The sequence below is a fragment of the Apteryx rowi genome, unplaced genomic scaffold (assembly GCF_003343035.1).
Source record: "Apteryx rowi isolate R43461 unplaced genomic scaffold, aptRow1 scaffold_258, whole genome shotgun sequence".
Taxonomy (NCBI): Eukaryota; Metazoa; Chordata; class Aves; order Apterygiformes; family Apterygidae; genus Apteryx; species Apteryx rowi.
The window spans coordinates 239,561-260,995 of NW_020448952.1; the positions used below are offsets into that span (position 1 = coordinate 239,561).

General features: G+C 35.9%; 1 protein-coding gene across 5 annotated transcripts in view; it reads right to left on the reverse strand.

Annotated features, from left to right (window-relative positions):
- The window catches only part of CDC14A (cell division cycle 14A), a 64,365-nt gene that overhangs the window by 22,412 nt on the left and 20,518 nt on the right, over window positions 1–21,435 (reverse strand). For all 5 annotated transcript variants that reach the window (XM_026067327.1, XM_026067328.1, XM_026067326.1 and 2 more), the window contains 4 exons: window positions 19,574–19,666; window positions 12,448–12,527; window positions 2,717–2,783; window positions 304–366 (listed from right to left, as the gene is read on the reverse strand). In XM_026067327.1, the coding sequence (XP_025923112.1) occupies window positions 304–366; window positions 2,717–2,783; window positions 12,448–12,527; window positions 19,574–19,666 (303 nt within the window). The remainder of the gene's footprint in view (window positions 1–303; window positions 367–2,716; window positions 2,784–12,447; window positions 12,528–19,573; window positions 19,667–21,435) is intronic.

The following is a 21,435-nucleotide window of genomic DNA, read 5'->3' on the forward strand; positions in this document are numbered from 1 at the left end:
AGCCAGGAAGGGTAGAAGAAAACAGTTCAGTTTTATTAATGTGAGAGCACTAAAATGGCAAGGATTTAGATACTCATCCTGCGTGCTGTTGACCTATAGCATACAGCTTGGGGTGTTATTATCAAAGCTTCCAATGAATACCTAACCAAGAAAAAACCTGCTTTCGTGTGCATACCTTACATATGAACACTGGGTTTTACTTGAATTATGTTTTTCCAGTATGTTTTAGGCTGTGGGATACTGGATATTCCAAATCATTTTAGGCAAACCAAACATATTTAACTCATTATTAGATGTACAAACCTCATAGTGTTCATACTCATCCACATCAAATGTCTTAAAGTCAAAAAATCCATGCCGCAAGGCCTAAAAGGCAACAAGGTGTCAGTTTATTTTTAGGTATGATACGTAATCCCACTTTATAATACTGTTCTTGAGAATCAAAACTAAATCATTACAGGTTTGTGCTTGTGGCTTGTTAAAGTCTACATTAAGACAACATTAAATTTTACACAGATTAACAACACAGACAAAAGACTACAACAATGGCAATAAATCATCTCAGTTTCCTTATTACCCCTTCATAAAGATGTTATGATGGGGCATAAGCTTGTTGCCTATTACTTAAATCATAAAATTGACTCTCCCCTCCCCAGTATGGACGTACTTTCTATAAGGCAGATAAAAGTTAAAAGCAATTCCCTTTTTGTTGTATACTCAATCATTTTTTTCTTTAAAATGATGAATACATTTTTGTGCAGTTGGACATAAAATAGAATATTCTTAGTTTTATATACTGAAATGTGATGTTCAAGTTTTATCATCATAATATCCAGGCAAAATGAGATATAAAAAGAATACAGTACTATGTATAACTGTTATTTTGTAATTTCTTGTTAATATTTTCCTCAACACAATCTGCTGATAGAATCAAGCTAACATAACTGTTAAACAAAATTTACTAGAGAATTGAAAGAAATCAAATTATGTATTGTACTTGATTACCGTACTATTAAATATATCAATCTTATACTAAATATTTGTGTATAATATCCTATTAAAAACTAAATTTTGTGAATAAGATATCGATAGCACAAATTTCTTCTATGGAATAGGTGGAGTAAATTTCTGCAGCATATATTTATACTCGATCTACCACATTCTGAGAAGTACAGATATTGCACAACATTGTGGGATTGGGTGTGTGAAAAACAGACCACACATCTATCATTTAAAGCAACATTAATAATTGCCATTTTTGCTACACAAAGTGCTTTTTTTTTTTTAAGGCAAAACAAAAATAATTTCTTTATGGATGAAAGAGGCTTAATGTTGGACCTGTCACAAAACCCAAGATACTGAGAGGTTTGTTTGAAAAGCAGATTTAGAAAATTTATTTCATTTAAATAGGGCTGGCTGGCCACACCTCAGAATTTGTAGGCCACCTGAATTATGTATATATGCTGATACATGCACACATAGCAAATTTATCCAGATAACCCAAGATATTACTTTAGGATAAGGGACATAGTTTCTACTGGAAGTGTTTTTTACTTCTGCAGGTAAACTGGACAAAAATTCAGTAATAAATTTTATGGGAACTATGGGGGGGAAAAATGGTCCTTTTCACATGTTTGTTGAAGATAAATTACTGTTAATTCACGGACTGCTTCAGAGAGCTTTAGGATCTGTAAAACGCCTCACAATTTAATAGTCATACTGTTAACTGGCAGCTCCTTTCCCACCCACACGGGACTAAAAATATTAAACCCAAACTGCCCTTTTTCAATTTTTAAAAAATATCTGTTTTGTCATATTCTTAAGAATTACAAAGGGTCTTTAAAGGATCTGCCTATACAGAACCATTTATATAACCTTCCCCCTTCATCAAGATCACTGGGAAATTAGATGAACAAAATTTGATCCTTGCTTACAGTATGAAGTATATACTAAAATACGCAGCTGCCAATTCTTAAGATGGGCCATAAGATTCAAAAAAGCAACACTGGAACTTAATTTTCCCCAGGATCACCATCATGATAGAATATATTTAGCAATCTAAATTAACCTTTTTGAACTTTTTCAGTAAGTTCATAATTTTCCACATTGGGTAACAAACATATCTGAAAATTGTATCATAGCTAAAATGCAGTGCTTTCAGCAGTAGTCAGCTTGCTTGATAAAGTCACATACCAAAACACTAGTAAAATCATGTTAGTTTCCATTCTTTTTAAGCAATTCCGAAAAGATTAGTGTGTCAAACACCTAAACAGATGGAGCCAAGTATGGGCAAAAACTGCATAAAAATAGTGCTCAGATTAAATCACAATAACCTCAACTGAGATAGACAAAGGTATCAGCTTACATTACTCCCCTTCGCCAATGTTTAACAACTATTTATTAGCAGCTCTAACGCATTATCTGGCACTGCTGACTTCAGAACTCCACCCAGCCAGGATGGGCACGTTTGCACGTCCTAGCAGGGCAGGTGATCTTGGGAAAACTGCCAGATGCCATGCCAGCTGGGTAAAACGCCACCTTCTGCCATTGTCGCTATTCAAACAGAGTCCTCAGTAATTTAGGCTTCACGGCAGCATACTATTCATTCACACACATCCTGCTTTGAAACCAGATTTTTGTATGTATTTTAGAGTATTTTGCTTCATTATTTTTACAGTCAATTTAAACCTGTTTGGCTAAGGAAAAGTGTTATTACCTTATTTATTCCCTGTAAACAGTCCAAGATCGTGAGATTGTACGTGCAGTTCCCAAATGAAGCATCCCTATAAATTTAATACAAATGAATTTAATATACATAGAATTATTTTAAGAAGTCAGGGAAAGGAAGCACACAATAGAGTATATTCTTAAAGTTATTCAATCCCACCTGAGAACTATGAATCAAAGTTCAAAGACAACATCTCTTTACACTCTTGTCTATGCTAAAGCACTACCCTAGAGAAGGTGCAACTCAGTGTAAATACAATTAGATACTGCAAGTTATTTTAAGTCCCTGCTCCTACCCCTGCTGACAGCACAGCTTTGTACTGAATCTTCCCATCCTGGAACAGGGAGCTTTGCATTCTCAGCTGTGCGAGAACAGTGACAAAGCAAAAATCCCTTAGCTGTTACCAGGTTTTAATCGAGTTATACTGTCTAACAGGAAAAGGTGAGTAGATCAGTAGATCACTAATTTGACTTTCACTTATAGGCTCTCACTCCAATGCCTGACTGCAGATGTGTTTAAAATTTAACCAGATACAATGAAATTGAGAATTCTTCTGACCTCAGTTTTGCCACTATGGAAATAATATAATTTCTCCTTAAAAGATGACAGGGTACGCAAAAGCAAGACACATTCAAGTAGTATGAGACACCAAAATATATCTACACAGCAAATGTGTTGTGGAAAAGTGAAAAAGTAGTTTTTTAAAACACTGCTTTGGACCCATTTGCATTTTAACAAAATCCTGCCTGGGCAGATTATTTTCAAATCACTCACTGATGAAATCTGTTATAATTCTGCACTAAACCATCTTATCCAGAATATTAAGAACTGCAGTTTATCAGTTCTGCACCAGTTTATCAAAACCGCATCAAAATTTTAGGATAAGTCAGATACATCAGTAATCCATAATTGATTCAAAATTTCGATCTTGCATTTACAACTTGCATTGTTTGGCAGTCTACTTGCCATACGTAGCATAAACAGCAGTACGGTAACGTTCATTCATTCCAACCTGCTTTAAGAGTTGTGTGTTGGGTTTTTTTTGTTTGTTTGTTTGTTTAAGTAGAATACACAGTCATTTTAATTAATCAGTGTTCACAGAAAATGTATTTAATAACACAAAGTTAAAAGCTACAAATTTGGCAGTGCCATATTATGGACAGGCCACTCCAGAACAGGTTTCTAGTTATTCATTATTAAAAAAACCCACTTATCTGCAAATCTCATAAAGTGGAAATTTTAAAGTGCGAGTACATTTTTTTTAAAACCCAAATCTAACAAGAAGTCTTCAAAAATGTAAAGCCATAAAGTATTTTCATTAAATAAGCAAAACATATCAAAGCTGTAAAATATTAACTTATCATAATACTTTTTTTGACAGGAGAAAATGAGATGACAGATCATTGTGGTGCAAAACAATTCTAGCAAAGCAAAATGTCTTCTGAACAAAAATCTTGAAGACCAAATGGGAATATGTGCTTAACAAAAAATCTTTAAAAGCTGTAATAGTTTTATGAGAGGGCTGACAGAAGCAACTTTGGAGCAGTACAGATGGAAGGTATGATGGTAGCAGACATTCTGTATTACATGTTATTTTGATATAACAGGAATATAATTTTGATTTTATTCATATGAACAAACTACTCCTTCAACTGATAAAGTATCTGATATTACAGTATATAAAACAATACTGGAAAGAAAAGAAAAAGCCATTCAATCCCTAAAGCAATAATAATAAAGCAACAATAGTAAGGGAGGGAGAACACAGAATTTGACCAAGATGCACAAGATAAACCTATCACATTTTCAGGTGTATGTTTTTCTTAGTTACAATTCCCACAGCTATTACCAGCCAGAGTAGCATCATGAAATGGGTATCACCCAGCAATCATTTCATAGACCCTACATTCCTGCTCCTGCTCAGTGAGTGCATGTCGATGCTGGCAACTGACCTCTAGGGCCTATGTCGTCAAGCCTCAAATGTCTTATTTCCATTGCTGCACGCCTCACCATTAAGGTAGGTGTACTCGAGCTGGAGCAAACAGCTCTGCCGATGCATTTGTCATTCATACGCAGTAAAATGACAGAAAAAACAGAAGTCAGCAAAATTCCAAAGAGGTAGAACTTTAGAAGAACAAATAAAACTGGTGACACCTAATCCCAAATTCCCACAAGCTCAAATAGCAGTTTTCCGTAGGGCTTTTTTTGTTTGTTGTGTTTTTTGTTTTGTTTTTTAAATACAATACACTGAATGGGCAACTGAGAAACTCATACCTCCATGTATCTTTTGTGGTAAAATGTGACAATGTTGTGAAACAATAAGCACTAGATATGGATGACAGTACAACATAGTATTGACATAATTCCTGGAAGCTGTGCCTAAATATAACCTAATGCTTTAAGAGAAAGCATGATATTTGATGAACTACAGCAAGTATTGAGTATATTATATTAGACTTGCCATAATCTCTCTCCCCCCTTATGTATCAACTAGTAAAACGAAAAAAAATCATTTGGAAAATAAGTAAATGGAACAAAAATCTATGCAAGTTTTTAAGCGTCTTCATAACCATCGTGTTTTTAGAGTTCCCAGTCCTTTTTCAGGAAGAATGTTTTTTTAGTTTCCAAAAATTCAGCTACCTGCTTAGAATCAATTCCAGATGCAAACACCTTTCTGAAACTTTCCTGTTTTCTACTTCAGACTTTTAAAGTGGAGCTATCTCCAGGGATTAAGTTGCAGATGTAAGAAAAATAAACAAAATTAATCTGGCAGAATTTTCATTTATAATCAACTAAGACGCCACATGCTGTTATCAGTTCACACTGTAGAAAGATATCCCCAGGGTAATCTTACACAGCACTCGTCCCAACAGCTACATTACATGCTAATAGTAACAGCATCTCTCTCTTTCTCTCTCTTTCTTTCTCTGTCAAACTAAAATTCTTTTTGCTAAAGTATGAGAGGGAAATTTTGGCACTTTTCAGTTTTAAAGTTGTTTACAAACATAGTTTATAAGAATTAACACTATAAAAGGATCACCAAAACAAAAAAATGTGTCAATACTGTTGTTGGGTTTTTTTTTTTTGGGGGGGGGGGAGGGGGGAATCTGACCATAGTAATCCAGATACTCCATTTTAGATAAAAAAATCATTTTCAATAATTGACTAGTACGTAATCTGAAACAAAGAAAATTCATCTCAAAGTAAAAGTGTTGCTTAATCCCATCACTGTACATCACCCAATTCACCTTTGTGCCTGCTCAAGAAGCTGTATTAAGCCTTTAAACTTGCTCATTAACTAGAAAGCTCAATACTAGAAAGTATCTTTTATTCCTCCCATCTATGCACCAACAGTCAAAATTCAGGAAGAATTAAGTACAGATCAGGCAAGTGCTCGTGGAACCAGTATTTGAAGACAAGACCCAAGTTACCAGTTTTCAGAACACACAGCAAGCAGAATTGCAGTATAGTGCATGAGTTATAGGAAGAAATTCTAAATATACATAGCCTACTTTATGCTGCCTTTTTAAATATTAAAACAATTAAAAAAACCTAACATACTTATGAAGTAAAGTAGTAGCGTACTTCTGAAGTGACGCTTTTTATATTCAGTCTTCCTATCAAATAGATGATTTCATGTAATTCCAGAAAGTTGTATTAATATTCCTTTAGAGTTTAGTCAAACATCACTTTGCAGAAGTACTACTCAGAGGGCAGATGCTTAATGCCAATCTTACTGCTAATCTCATGTCTAAAAAGGCCTTGAAATACTCAACAGGCAAAAATTAAAGGTTTATCTTGAACCAATTTCCTGAATGTTTTAAATAATCTACTTGAGTAAAATACTTCAGATAAAATATTTTTCTTTAGAGGGAATTAAGTCAGTAACTATTCTGATTCTTTGTTAAATACAAAAACCCAAACAAAAAACCCAGAATACCTAAAAGACACAACTTTCTCCAGAATGAAGATAAGTGACCAAGTTGAGCTGAGTGGCCCAGGGAAACCTCCACTTTTCATACTGTGCATTGCACTGCATGTCACTTGCAGTCAGAAGTCATGTCAAATCATTAAGAAGCTTTATTAAATATTTAAAAACAAACAGTGATCTTTTCTGAATCCTAGAATTAACACATTTGCTAGAAAACCAGAAATAATTAAAAACTAATGCAGAACAGCTGGCTCTACTTCACCATTCTTTATATCAATCTTTTTTCCTACTGATTTCATGCTACTTTCAAGACCATGGATAAAAAAAACCCTGTCAAAATTAGTATTAACCTTCACAAAAATTCTGTTAGAAATACCACTATTTGCACACCAAAGCAACTTGAAGAGTCAATTAGCTAGTACTGGAGCCATTAGCATGCACTTCCTTGCTCCCCAAGACAGATATTTCAATATTTTGGAGCAATAATAAATAAAGAAGATTAATTTTTAGCTTGGACAAATGGACCACACTTTGTACAACAATGAAACCAAATACATTGAATCATGCAAGCACTAGTAGTTAATGAGGAAGGGTCCTGTAAGGAAAAAATATCTTTATTAACCTCAGAGAAACAGCATTTTGGGTGAAACTAAGATTAAATCCAGACATTCTTCCTATATAAGCTTATTATTTTCCCCTGTTCACAGTCAGCATTCCAGCCTACAAAATTTATGCATGTGCTTAGGTTTGAGAGTAGTCATTTTTAACTTACTGGGACTATTGATGCATGCACAAAAAATTTAGGTGTGTGTTTCTAGTGACAGAAATGCAACTATTCGGATTTAAGCGTGTTCTACCTTTTTGTTTAACTCAGAAGTCTATGCTAAAGGCCAAGAAAAAGAGAGGCTGCCTCATTTGATATTGAAATAATAGAGCACATGCAGACATCTCCTGCAAAGTTTTACAGTGTGGCTGCTCTGATTTCTGTTACTGACCACACATATTTCATTACAGTATTCTTTTAGTGTTATAACGGCCAAGTGCTTTACCCTCTCTGTTTTTAAACAATATTTTTACCAGCTGTTACTTGACAATACTTTGTATTTGGTTTCAAAATGAGAAGAATGAGTATTTCTGTGAACTATAGATGGAGTATGAATCTGAGTTGGTATTACAGAGCTGCAAATCCCACATCAGATTTCAGTTATTGTAACTGACCTGAATACTACATAAGGTTTTCCCTCCAAACACTTTCAATAACAAAATAGTTTGTTTCCCCAGCTTTTGCAAATATAACAACAAAACCCCCAAAACACAAACTAAAATCTAGCTCTGAAATTACTGTCATCTTTAGAGACTGAACACTAACACTAAAATACTTTTAGGTTTTTCTCTTTAATATAAAGTCAATACAAAGTAGTTTGAGGTGAAAATCTAAAACTTAGTTTTATAATAGGAAATGGGTATTTATGAAGGCTTAAACTGGTGTTAGTACTGTTTTATTATGTGGAATTAAGAAGATACAGTACAAGTTCTTCAAGAGACTAGATGGTCCCACTGCAAGGAAACTGAATCAGCAGCAAGTAAGATGAAAGTGTTTCAAAGACAGTAATAATGCCTTATCCCCCTGGTTTGTCTACACATTTTCCATTATAAAAAAAGAAAAAAAAAATCCCAACTCCCGTCTTTCACATATCTGGGTAAGGAGAGTATTCCGATTTTCATCCACCCCTGAACAGCATTTATTGAAGCTGTCTTTAAATGGAATACAGCTGAAGATCTAAGCCGATTAAAGCCTTTCGAGGTCACTGAGCTAGATAAAACTAGACCAGTTTCCTAGTGATCATTTCATGTAAACATACCTCAGTGCCCCATAAAGAATCTGACAATCCTGCAACTTCTACCTATTAAAAGCTATCTATTTTTCCCCAAATAAAAGACACTCCAGCTATCAAATTAACAAACTTTCTAAATAAGCTAGCTGCAACAGTGAACCTCTGATCATTACACACTGATAAACTCTTACATTTACGTTACCCAACATTACTTATATTACTCCACATTACTATTTAAACAGAGATTATTTATACTAGTAAAGTCATATGATGTTCAAGTTCTAGGCTCAAAAAAAGGAAAAAAAAATCAATTCAAGTCAGTAAGTACTGAATGCCAACAATTAATATCCCAAGTTATTTCCTTCCTAGACCTTAAAATTGGAGGGAAGGGTTAAGACATTTGAATCCTATTTTTCCATTGTGTAAGAATCATTTTAGTCCTGCTCAAGACACTAACAGCATGGAGGGAGTACAAGCTTTCTCCTGGCACCACCTTGTTTCCTCACAGTATAGCTTGATGCCAATCAGATATGGTTCTTAGGCCCAAACACAGTACAGAGCACAGCACTGCTGTGACAAGAGAGCTCTAGTTTCCAGTGACAGCATAGATTCAACTTGCTTGAGCCTCTGTATCTTGCTCCATTTTGCAGTAGATGCATCTAAAATGTCTTAGAATGGACAGGGGAGAAAGTTATCTCAATCAAGGGTCCTGGAAAGCCAGACAAGGAAGTATAAGCTATTTTTTCCCCATCCCCAGCTAATTCTCCCACTGTAGGCCCTCATCAGATCTACCTGCCCTTCTCTCACCTCACTAATTCCTAAGCTCCTTAGGTAGCTATTTCCAGCCTCTCCCTACGAATTCAACTCCCAAATATCCCCTCCCTATCAGATTCCTTATTTCTTAACTAGCTTCCTATCGTGTTAGACTTTCAGTCTTATTTCCTCACTCCTTTGTCTCACCTGCCGTACAGCTAGATTAGACAGCTTGCTTCCCCAGCAGGACAAGCTATACCACAGGTAACAGTGTGCTTAGTCTCTAATCCAGTGCCAAGATCTGACATAGTCCAAAGCAGCTCCAAAAGAAGCTTAAGCAGCACTTCCCAACCCCATGTCAAAGAAGAATGAAAGAGAGAAAAAGAAACACTTCCCCCTCCCCCCAACAAAACACAACCAACCTCTCTCTCCCCATGTTGCAAACCACAACCTCCTAAAAAAAGTTGAGTTTTAGCCAATGTGTTTTAAGGATATAAAAACAGGCAACTGGATACAAGACGCGAAAAGTGAAATTAAGCCCCCCAAAGCCATGTATACATTAATCCTGAAGTTTAAAGAATACATGGTTTGCCAACAAATTGTTTACTAATATAGCCATTATATAAATATTTCAAGGTGCATCAGTATTTCAAGCTGCAAGGGTTGTCTCAAAGGAGACCTTATGGTTAACTTTTTTTACATTCTAGAGCATACTGTTTCATTCAAGCATGCTTGGGATGAAGTAAAACAATGCTGCAAAAAGTCACCATTCTGACAAATGAGTACTGGCAAGCTTAGCAGCAACGGTGGAAAAGAGAACACCTCCCTCCTGCCTGTGGAAAAGCCAAGCAAACAGAACGACTGCTACTTTAACAAGCAGTTTAAGTTAGGACGCAGATTTCGTCRGAACATGGCACATCTGACACTTCATTCTGCCAACAGTCACGGAAGTAGCAATCCAAATTAGGACACTAATGTCTTAATTAGCCAATGTTTGCCAAAATGAACACAATTCAAAAGCTTGAGACAAGGACAAGGGCATTAACATGTATTAGAAGCAACACATTAATAGGAGATTACTGCTCAGAGAACCTTTTTGCCAGTATAGTGCAGGGTAAATCTGTAAGCCTATGAAAGTATAGATAGCAATTTTGCAGATTTCTGTTGTACACACTTGACATTGCTTGCCTAGAAGGTTTTCACTTACTGTACTGATTTACCTCTCATTCCTTCTGGTTTTGGTTTATATACAATTAGATTTTGTATTACTATTGTGGTTCTAAATGTTTTCATATCAGGTTGGAAGACGGATGTGAAAAAGATTTTTATTCTTTTTACACATAATTTTATTTATGAAACATCTTTTCACATGCAGCACCTGCTTTGTTTTCCATGTTAGTTCTGGACAAAAAAACCCCAAACATTTATTTAAGAATAAACTAAGGACTACCTCTGTCCTCAGTCAGGTATGATACTCTAAAATTCAAGATTTTAAAAGGCAAAGATTTTATATTTGTTTTCCAGGACACAATGGTACTGCACATTTATCTTTATAAAATTCATGAATTCTCATGGATGGGTTACAACAGTCCATAGCACTACGGGCAGATTTGAGATAGGAAAACAGGTTCATGGCTATGGATAATATTCATTGCTTTAAAGAAATCTGACACCATCAATTGATCTCCCAGCAACCTGCAGCTTGGAAAACACAGGCAGAGAACACAGGAGAGTTAAGTATCAGAAGACAACCTACTCTGTATACATCTATTGTCCTCTTCCCCTGAAGCTGACAAACTGAATGAAGAATGCACTTTTGTAATAGTTTTGACGATCCAAATTGCAAAAATCAAGTAGCTCCTTTGCTGAACATTGTCTTCCTCAATGTTTTCAGTTAGTATTCTCTCCTTTGGGCAACATGGAATGCTCTTTTTATAAGACCTATTTTTAGAAAACCTTACTCTTTCTTATATTTCTTTGAAATCCTCCTTTGCTGCCCTGGAGTAGCAGCTTTTTTTCGTGGAATAGAGTTTTGTGAATTCAGACTCAGAGGATTTGCTTTGAATAATTAACACTTAAAAAAAAAAAAGTTTTTTTCCTGATCATTAAATGTGTTATTGTGGTTCTTATCAACCTCACAAGAAGTCAGAGAGCCAACTGCTTTCACCACTCCCTGCCTCCTCAAATAGGTCAACATGTAAATTCTCTGCTGAAAAAGACTATCACTGATTTGATACTTTCCCCCGCCACACATACCAAATGTGTTCATCATTGGCTTAAGATTTTAATCAAAATGGTCTTTACATGTACATCTATCATTTCAATAGTTTATATTCTACCTGGCTCCTGGGCAAGCCAGGAGAAGAGAGGAAATCTCACCTTCCTTTGCTGCGTGGCCGTAGAATCAGATGACGCTTTTGCTATAGACAAGGTAGCTCTGTTTACAAAAGCATAGGCTGACAGCAAATACTACTTTTAAAATGCTGACCTTCCTGGAAAAGAGGATCTTAACCTATTGGTAGTTGCTTTATGCAAACACAGGTGACATCTCATAAGAGAAGTGTGAGGATTTTGGTTCATAGAGCAGAGGTGCATTTCAGGGTCCATACCACAAAGAAAAAGAAATCTGAAAATCTCTTTAGATAGGCATGACAGTTAAAACTCCTTAGATGCAAGTCACAATACAACTGCACTACAGGCAATACAGATAGTTAGAAATTTTCTATTTTTTGTTGAAAACACAAAAGGCAAAGCAACTTTAACAACTTGAACTTGAGCACTCTCTGTAAGATAGAGAAAATACAACAGCCAGAAAACCCCTTCATTCATCTAAGTCTAGTTGTTCGGCTCCTAGCTAATATGAAAGATTAAGAATGACTTCCAGATAGTAAAACAGGATACATCATGAAGGAAAAGTTTAATTGCTAAGTCAAACATGCTAACAGCAATTTTCTAAACCAGAAAGTTTGCAAGATTGACAGTCTTACAACTGAAATCAAAGTGGCTTTATTATTCCATCACAGAGTAAGTAGTTTCACCCAAAGTTGAAAATGAATGTTTTGGGAACTAATCATTTTGATACAATGTCTGTACCAGACATTAAACCATTTTCTGGGAAGGGAGAGGGATCTAAAATAATATTTTGATATTTAACAAATTCCAAAACACAAAACTTAAGTCCATTTCACTTAGTTACATACCTAAACGGAAGATATGGTGGATTAGATCCAGATAAAAGTGTTCTGTAAGCTTCTTCTGGCGTTCTCTTCAAGTACATTACCTAAAGAGAGAAGGGGGGGGAGGGAGGAAAAACAAAAACAAAACATCAGCCCTGAGCCTGCAAGTCATTACCCACATACATGCCCCTGCTAAACTCTTCAGAATGTATAATATACTCCTCTATGACAAACTCTTTATGCCATTTATAGGACAGAAAAGACACACTTACATGAAGTAAAAAATTCAACAGAAATCAGTCAACAAATAGTTTTTGTTTGTTTAAAATCACATATTGCTGCAACTAGGAAATGCTAAGACAGATTCAACATTATACTAAGACGAAAAACATGCATCTATAGTAGGAGATCTCTGTCCAACTTCAAATTGATTTAAAAGAAGTATTTTCAAAGCAACTGACACAGGAAACATTTCTCCACCACACCTCGATGGAAGCTTTTCTAACACAAATATTTTCCGATTCTTAATTATCAATATCAAACCAGTTATTAATGATCAATGATGGCCAATTCAACAAGGTTCAACAAGCTGAACCTGCTACTATACAAGACCAACCTATAGTTAAGGTAACACCCTAAGCCAAGGCTCATTCTAATATCACTGAACACTATCAGCTGCACTGACTTCATATGTAGTAAGAAACTAGAGCACTGCAACATCTTGCTGCACTTCCAGTTCTTATTAGTATAAGAAAACTGATCCTTAAATATATCTAACTTCAAATACAAATTCAACAAGCACATTATTTATAAAAAAGGCTTCATCCAGTTTGGAGTGAAACATTTCATATACATAAATGTGTTGTGAACAGAGCCACGCAGTTTTCCTATCCATTTCTCTCCAGCTCACCTTAAAAGCATCTCTGTCTCTATTTTTCAGCTCTATGTATATTTAACTATTGAATAAGAGGCATTATAATAGTTACTTTCTAACTCAAGAAACAGGTTAGTTCCCAATCCAAAAGCTTCATTATTCACCTTTTGACCTCAAATACATTAGAATACAGGTAAGTGGTGGTCACTGCCAAGGTATTTGCAATTTGCTTTTTTATATCTAGAGTCATATCTCAAGTTAGTGAATTCCTACTATTCTACCTACCATTTTCTGGCATCTTACAGAATTCCTTGCATTTCTTCCTCAAACATGGCAAGGTAGACAGGAAAGACAAGGACAGGATAAAACAAAAGAAGTTTGACTAAAGTTATAAAACAATCTGAAAGGCTCTTTGTTTTGTTGCAAGGAAAAGAGGGTCCAGAATCATCCCTGTTTTTCAACCATCACTTATTTCACTGCTTTGAACAAGTAGCCTAACTTAGGGCCAAAATGCTCTTACAAACTGAATTACCTGCAAAAGATCAATTCCTTGACACAGAGCTGTATTTCAGTCTCAGTCTCCAATGTCGCTGTTACAGTTACCATAGTCACAAGAATGTGAAACAACATAATCAATACCAAATAAAGAGGCATAAAAACACTTATCGCTTATCTTCAAATGTTAAATCTGAATATTGCAATATGTCAATATTACTGTTTCATTTAGCAAGAGTACCCAAATGACACATTTCTCAAATTAATGCTTTTCTGTATTTGTCTGAACTTCCATATTTCCCCTACAACCTCTGAAAGCACTGCACCCTTTCCACCATCAAAATAGGCCACGACTTCTATATGATAACCATTCCATTTATTTTGTATTATTAGAGGAAATTTTTTAACTCAACTACTGGATTTTTTGCTGGTGGGGTCAAACCAGTAATTAATATTTAAATAGAACCAGAGATTTTCTTCTGACTATATGTATTTACTTACTTCAAGTAGTGGAGGGGCCCACTTCTTTTTATTTTTAAGCTGTAATGTCTGCCTTCAGCAATGACTGCTAACTAATGGCATCAGCTTCATGCTTTCAACCCCTGCAGAGTAGGAATGTTATTCTGCTTCCACAGCAATTTGTAAAATATTCATTTTGTCTATGAAAGATGTTTCCTTTATGATATTTCCCTCCACTTCACAAGTGCTTCATGTTTAGAAGACTGCATATGGTTTGCAACAGATTTTTCAAAGGAGGTAAGGGGGTAAGAGAAAAATACAGATTTTATTCATGTTGATTAATATTAACATTCACATCAATTAGCTACTTAAATTTAAAGCCCAAGTTACTGCTTATGGACTCAAAAGTGTTTGAGGGTAATTCAGAGAACTTAAGGGAGAGAGATGAGCTTCCAACTTAAACAGTTACCCAGTCAGGAATCTGAAGTAGGGGCAAAAATCATACAACATGAATGTCTCCCACCGCAGCAGTTTCAGTTTCACAGAAAAACTGGAGCACCTCAAAGATTTCTGCCCAAAGACATTAATACATGAAATTTTGAACCCAACACTGCTAGCTGTCCATCTACAAAGCTCATAACAGACACCAGAATGAAAATAGGAATTAAGATGTTAAGAACACAAAAGGAAGGGGGAGAAGTACAGAAACACTGAAAAAGCTCTTGGAAAAACAAAATATTGTGGAGGCCAAGAATAATTTAAGAACTAAAGGTGAAAGGAGCATCTAAAGGAGAAGGAAACACCACAGTACATGTCTTCTTTAGTACAGAAGGAGCTGTGAGTCCATTAAGAAAAATCCAGGAGACAGTTTTCTGACTCATCTTTATTGATGAAAACAGAAATGTAGCTTCATTTTTTTGAGTCTAATATGATGAATCTTCAGAATACTTTCATTCTGCAATGTATACAAATGTAACCCCCCCCACAAACCCGTACCAAATCTCTTTTATAAACTGAACCTATATCTGAAACAACAGAAGTAAAAGCTTTTTTTTTTTTTTTAAACAGTGTTACTTTCTAGATGGCAAGTATTCTCTTACAAGAGTCATTTTACAACAGGCAGGGTTCTCCCCCCTCCTCCACTGCCACTACTGTAACTCACATCATGTGGCCTGCTACCTGTAAAAACAGATGCACCAAATACTGCAAATTAAAATGTTTTTGCTCTGGCATTCCCACTTTTGTGTTCTCAGCTTCCTGAATAGTTATCTGATTGTAGGCTAAAGCTCGCCATAGTTGAGACACTATGTAGGCATATGACATGTAGCAATACACACACACTGCCAAGAAAATGCATACCACACGATCTAAAAAGTTTAGAGAAGAAAGAGGGAAGTCAGTATTTTGCAAATCCGCCCGAACACTCGCCCACAACATTTCAAATACAGTTTGCTTTTGCCTTGCTCCCACCCCTGCCTTCCATTTTCTCATTAAAATTACATGGAACAAATCCATTCCATAACTGCTAAGTTATCACAAGAACGCTGTGAAGCAACTCTAAAACAACCTGAAGAAAGATGTTGCTTTAAACAGCAAAGAGGCTGTGTCTGCTGCAGTAACTGAAAAGCCTTTGTACTGGCTGACCCTCCAAGGGAATGACTCTTGATCCGAGTAGTGCGAAATGCTTAGACTGAGAGAACAAACTCTTAAAGCTGCAGCTAGGGGGTGAGAAGTCTAGTTTATGGTTTTAAATTAGGAAAGATATTCCTGCACACAAATGACTGAACATGCCTTAGTAGTTCACTATTATCCAATCATTTTCTCTGATAAAACTTACAAACTTAAAACTTGACAGCTTTTCCTTTTTATTGGCATTAAGGAGTCTAATAAAAAGCTATTAGCACCAAAATACACACTTAAAATAAGCACTGGAAAGGAATACGACCAGCCCATTTGCTATCTACAAGGAAAAGAAAAGAGTTCACTGGATCTCTTTCCAGAGTTTAGCATAGCATTAGAGCATTATGTTTCACCAGGGCTACTCAAGAGTCAGATTTTAGTCCACGAATCAACTTGTGATCTTTGAAGAACAGAATGAGATACCTATTACTTGTCTTCTATGATGGGCCAGAATTAAAGCTCTAGGTTTACCAGTAGGAGCAAAAGTCATGCAAAAGCGCATTTGTTCCCTTTTCTCTCCCCCCGTTCTGCCAGAAGTACGGCGGGCCGCTGGCACAAGCTGCCCAGCGCTGCGCCTGCCCTCCGGCCCCGGGAGCTCAGGCAGCAGAGGGTACAGCTGGGAAGGAGGGCCCCAGCTTCCAGCCAGGAAAGAAACAAGAAAGGCCTCAGAAACAGGGAGGGGGGGAACCCTCCAACCCATCCGTGTTGTTGGACAGGAGGAAATGAACTCTCCTTCAAGATTCCTCTAAGCACAAATTCTCTGACGAAGAGGGGAGCTCATGTAATCACTTCAGTATGACTCAGTTAACTAGCTGCCTTTTCCCTTCCCCACCCCCAAACAAACAACTATTAGGGACAAGCAATTCAACCCAGGCTACATTAATTTTGGTATGCACAAAACTATTTGTTGAAATACTATTTTTCAACAAATTAAAGAGAATAACTTTTATAATCAACTATTGTGGAAGACTACACGGGGGAAAAAAAAACCCTCTACACTAAGTCTCTGAATAGGCAAAGGGGAAAAATACAGCAATGCTAACCTCACCATATTCTCTGTGGCATCTGGTAAGACTTGTCATAAATGGAGTTTTACTAGCTTTTACCATCACTGAACATTCTGCATTGTAGCCCCAACAATTTATGAGGGAATACAAGACTTCAAGTACTCCATAACTTCTCTTTAAAAATCAAGGAAACCTTTATGTTCACCTGTTCCTGTGACACTTAAGTTCTGTCTTTTAAAAATCCAGTTTAGAAAAAAAAAATAATAATAATGCTTGCAGAATTCTTAAGAACTAGGAGATTAATTTAGCAACCGGAAATGATTAGCTTAAGCGTATTTAAAGTCTGTTGTAAAAACTGGAATTTAGAAAATACATCCTCCAGAGATGCAATTAACAAAGAGGCAAGTTGTTGCAAATAAAGTTTTAAGACTTAGCCTTCTCTTAAACTTATGACTCTTACTGAAGTATTAGTAACAGCTATTAGGATATTTCAGTTCAACATGTCTAAGAAGCTGTTTAATGGAAAAATCTAAGTCGCATAATCACCACTGGAAACCAATTCCTAGAACCTGATCCACTGTTTTCCACGTTTCATTTTACACTTAATATTTTAGCATCAGGACAAATTAAACAAACCTTTTCAACCATCTTTACACACATTAGTGGAATTCAAAGCTATAAGACTCTCTGGTCTCAAGAAGTTTATATAATCACAAGTCATAAAATGTAGAAGACTTTGAACCAACAGTACATACACTTCTGTCCCAACAGGGATATTCAAAATGTAATAGACCAAACCGCCAATTGCACACAGTTCTTCTACTAAAGAATATGACTTGATTCCTTCAAATCGGAAACTACACTGTAACGTAACCCAAGAATGTACACATCTGACAACATGGCAGTTACAGGCAGAATATTATTAAATACAAATATTATTTCCCAAATGTGAAATGAATATGCCTGTATTACAGAAGCTAAGCTTATATTAGTTTAAAAAAACAAAAATCAGATACTAGGCAGTTCATAAATTCATAAAATAAATATTTGTTCTAAAATATTATTTACCCACATTGATGCAATTTATTATAAAAGAATGTGAATGTATTTCCATAACACTTGCAAGCTTAGGAATATGCATCTATAGAAGTAATTATGTAATATATTGGATATCTTTCTATATCTTAAACTATTATTCAATGTTTTACTAAATTGAGATAAATCAGAAAGTGACTATGTTCCATATAAATGAGGTATGCTCAACAAGTGTGCTCATACTTTTTGGTATTGGTAACACTGATGCAGTAAAGAATTATTCTTTACTACATCAATAGCTTCTAATAATCAGAAGGTATTTAAAACATCTACTTGCTTCTCCAGGAGAGTAACTGCATCAAATGCAGAAATAATTCACTGCTTCATATGCTAGCAATTAAGAGCCATAAACAACACTAGCACTGGCTAAACAAGGGTTAAACGAGCATGCAGTTGTGGCACAGTAGTTTACCTTATTGTACACATAAGCTACCTTTTCTCATTGTGTAATGCATTACCTTTTATCTGTTACAGAGTACATACACAGTCACACCATGGTACACATACTACATGTTCCCACCTAGTTCCCCTCAGAGGAATTCCCTCCCCCTCACCCCCAGTGCGTACCCTTATCCCTAACTATGGCTGCTAAGCAGCTCATTCAAGTAAGGACTACCAAATACATGAGACTCTGCCCATGGTTTAGCCTTAAGATACTGTAAATATTGCACAATTTACTAGAAACTGAATTACAACTATATTTTTAGTGCATTTTGTATAACACACTCACTGGTTGATTGCACAGTTCTATTCAGCTGATCAGTTTGCTGCTTGGAGCTGTCTTGCACCTTACACATCTCCTTACCTTTCTGTTGCTAAGATGACTTGGCTTTGCAGGAAGTTCTTTTCATAAATAGTAGTGCTCTCTCTTTGGGTCTAGCTAATACCCATAAGGTCCTTTTAAGCCCCCATCCAAAAGAGGACAGCTACTTGAGACACAGTCATTTAACAAGGATCGGACAAAGAGAACAAAAAGATAATTTCATCCCCTTCAAAATGCCAGTGCCCTACTCTTTTTGGGGCTTCTAGGATGGATCAGAAGGTGAAGGCAGGATCAGACAAGGGCAATTAGATGCTCTAATCTACATGTGCTAAGTGAGTGTTCCCTAGCTAGAGGCTTAATTAAACCAGCTTTAAAATGTGAAGGGAATCTTTATAAATACATAATTTTTAAAATGAAGATATAAGTATGCAAACAGAAAAGAAAAAGTGGTCTGTATGCAATGACTGAAGCTTCCCTTTCCTTTCGCCCCACAAACAATAACTCTCTTGAAAGAAAGTAGTTTCTTGCACTTTGCTTTGGTAATGCATGCAAGTTTGAGAGATTTCTTCGTCTGATGAAGAAACTTAACTGAGGCTAAGTGCCAAAGACAGGACTTCCCTAACACTCATATGTCAGAATTTTCAAAGATAACTTAGAGAAGAATTAAATGACAATCTGACTACCTCCCTAAAGGAGCATCCCTTAAGATGCTACTTTACATGTGACGGGCATCTCTTAAGGAAGGTTAGAAGCATCCATGTGGTAAGTGGTACTTACAGCATATGCACCTATTAAGAACGCTGCATTTGCTCGTTTCCGCTGGTCAAAACTGGTGTAGTAAACTATTTTCTTTCTTGATAGACTGAAAGACTGTGAAGCAAGTACAAACAAACAAACAAAAAAATCAGACAGCATATTTATTGAGAGAAGAATATACTTTAAAAAGTCACTTTTTTGAAACTGAAAAATAAGTCAGTAAAAAAACTGTTATAAAGAACTTCTTAAAATTATAGGAGGAAAAGTTATTGATATTTTAATCAAGAAGATTGTTTATGGTAAGAGTGCAGGGAAATATTTCCTGTATTAATGCAGATCTATTAATTCTGCTGTGTGAAAATATCCTATAAAATGCAGTTGAACCAAAATAATAAACATAACCCTCCCAACTGTTAAATCTCTTTAGCACCCTACTCCTTGACAATGATGGACACACTCTACATTAAAAAAAAAAAAACCCTGAAGTATTCAATTTTATAGGCACTTCAGGAGTTAAATAACACACATCCACATCACTTAAAAACAGGGCGACAAGTAACATCTTTATAAAGCAAGAGTTTATTCAGAAAGTTGATTGTGCAAGTGAACTGCCTGAGACAAAGCTAGGCATGGAAAAAATTAATAATGCTTGTGGCTCTTCTTTCTAAAGAAAGAAAACCTCCATCAGAATCCTCTGGACAAAATTCCCAATGAAAAACAAGACACACCTGAAATGAACAATAATGACAAACTGCAGCAGAACTATTTAAAGTCAGAGAAAGCTAGAATTATGCCACTTAAACAAGGCAAGTTGGACAGTTTATTGCAATCTTCTCTTTACTTCATGAATTGCTATACTTTGCTATATTCTGCAACATTATCATACATGTTTTTCCTGACAGATTTCCACAGTACTACTACAGTTTAAGGAATGCTCATGGACAGGTATACTGGATTAAGTTTCTAAATATGTGAAGGTTATTTTAAGAAATTGTGCAACATTTGCTGGACTGTCTTTATTCCAATGCTACTGGTACCCAACTTCAGTTGTTTAACTCCTATTTGATGCTGATTTACTTTCTTTTCTATTCTCGGCACTGATGACATTTGTGGGGTGGGAAATAAGGTAACTGCTACAGGAGTGTGTGTTTTAGTATATAAATTTGTGCCAACCATATCTTCCAGAAATTCATAAACATTGATTCTTACCTTACACGTTGATGTAAATTTTAAGAAAGCCTTAGCTGCAGGAGTTTCTACTGAAATTACTTCTTAGTATTATAAAAGCCTTAGAAAATTCACAGTTTGCACCCCCACTTCCCCCCCACTCCCCCAAAAACCCAAATAGCTGATAAGCTCAGGAGAAATCGATGTATGCACTACAATAAGCTCCTTACTCCCACCCTCCCCCCTAGAAATAGCCCCTTCAATAGTGGTTTTAACTGTACATTATAAGCTTGCCTTATCACCCACTGCTTCCATAGGTAGATAAGGAATGAGAGTTGAATTAATGCAACTGAGCACATCTAAATGGGACTATAATTCCTCAAAATGTTTGTTGTCAATTGGAAGAGGTCATATCTTGAGACCAACAGCAACATCTCCCTCTGTGTACACACAAACATACAGAGCATAAGTAATTATTTAATTAGTGAAGTATTCAATTAATATTAAACTATTGTGATTAATTTTGTCAGGTTTTAAGATCTCTCCTTTCCTTTCCCTCCTTAATTTCTTCATTTTAGTGTTCTATAACTGAAATTCCACCCATAATGTGTAGGTGGGACAAGATTACAGTAGCTCTCCAACAGTGACAGAACTTCAATTATAACTCGTTGACTACTGCTTAAAGAGGAGTTGTTCGTAACAGTTTACAGTTCACC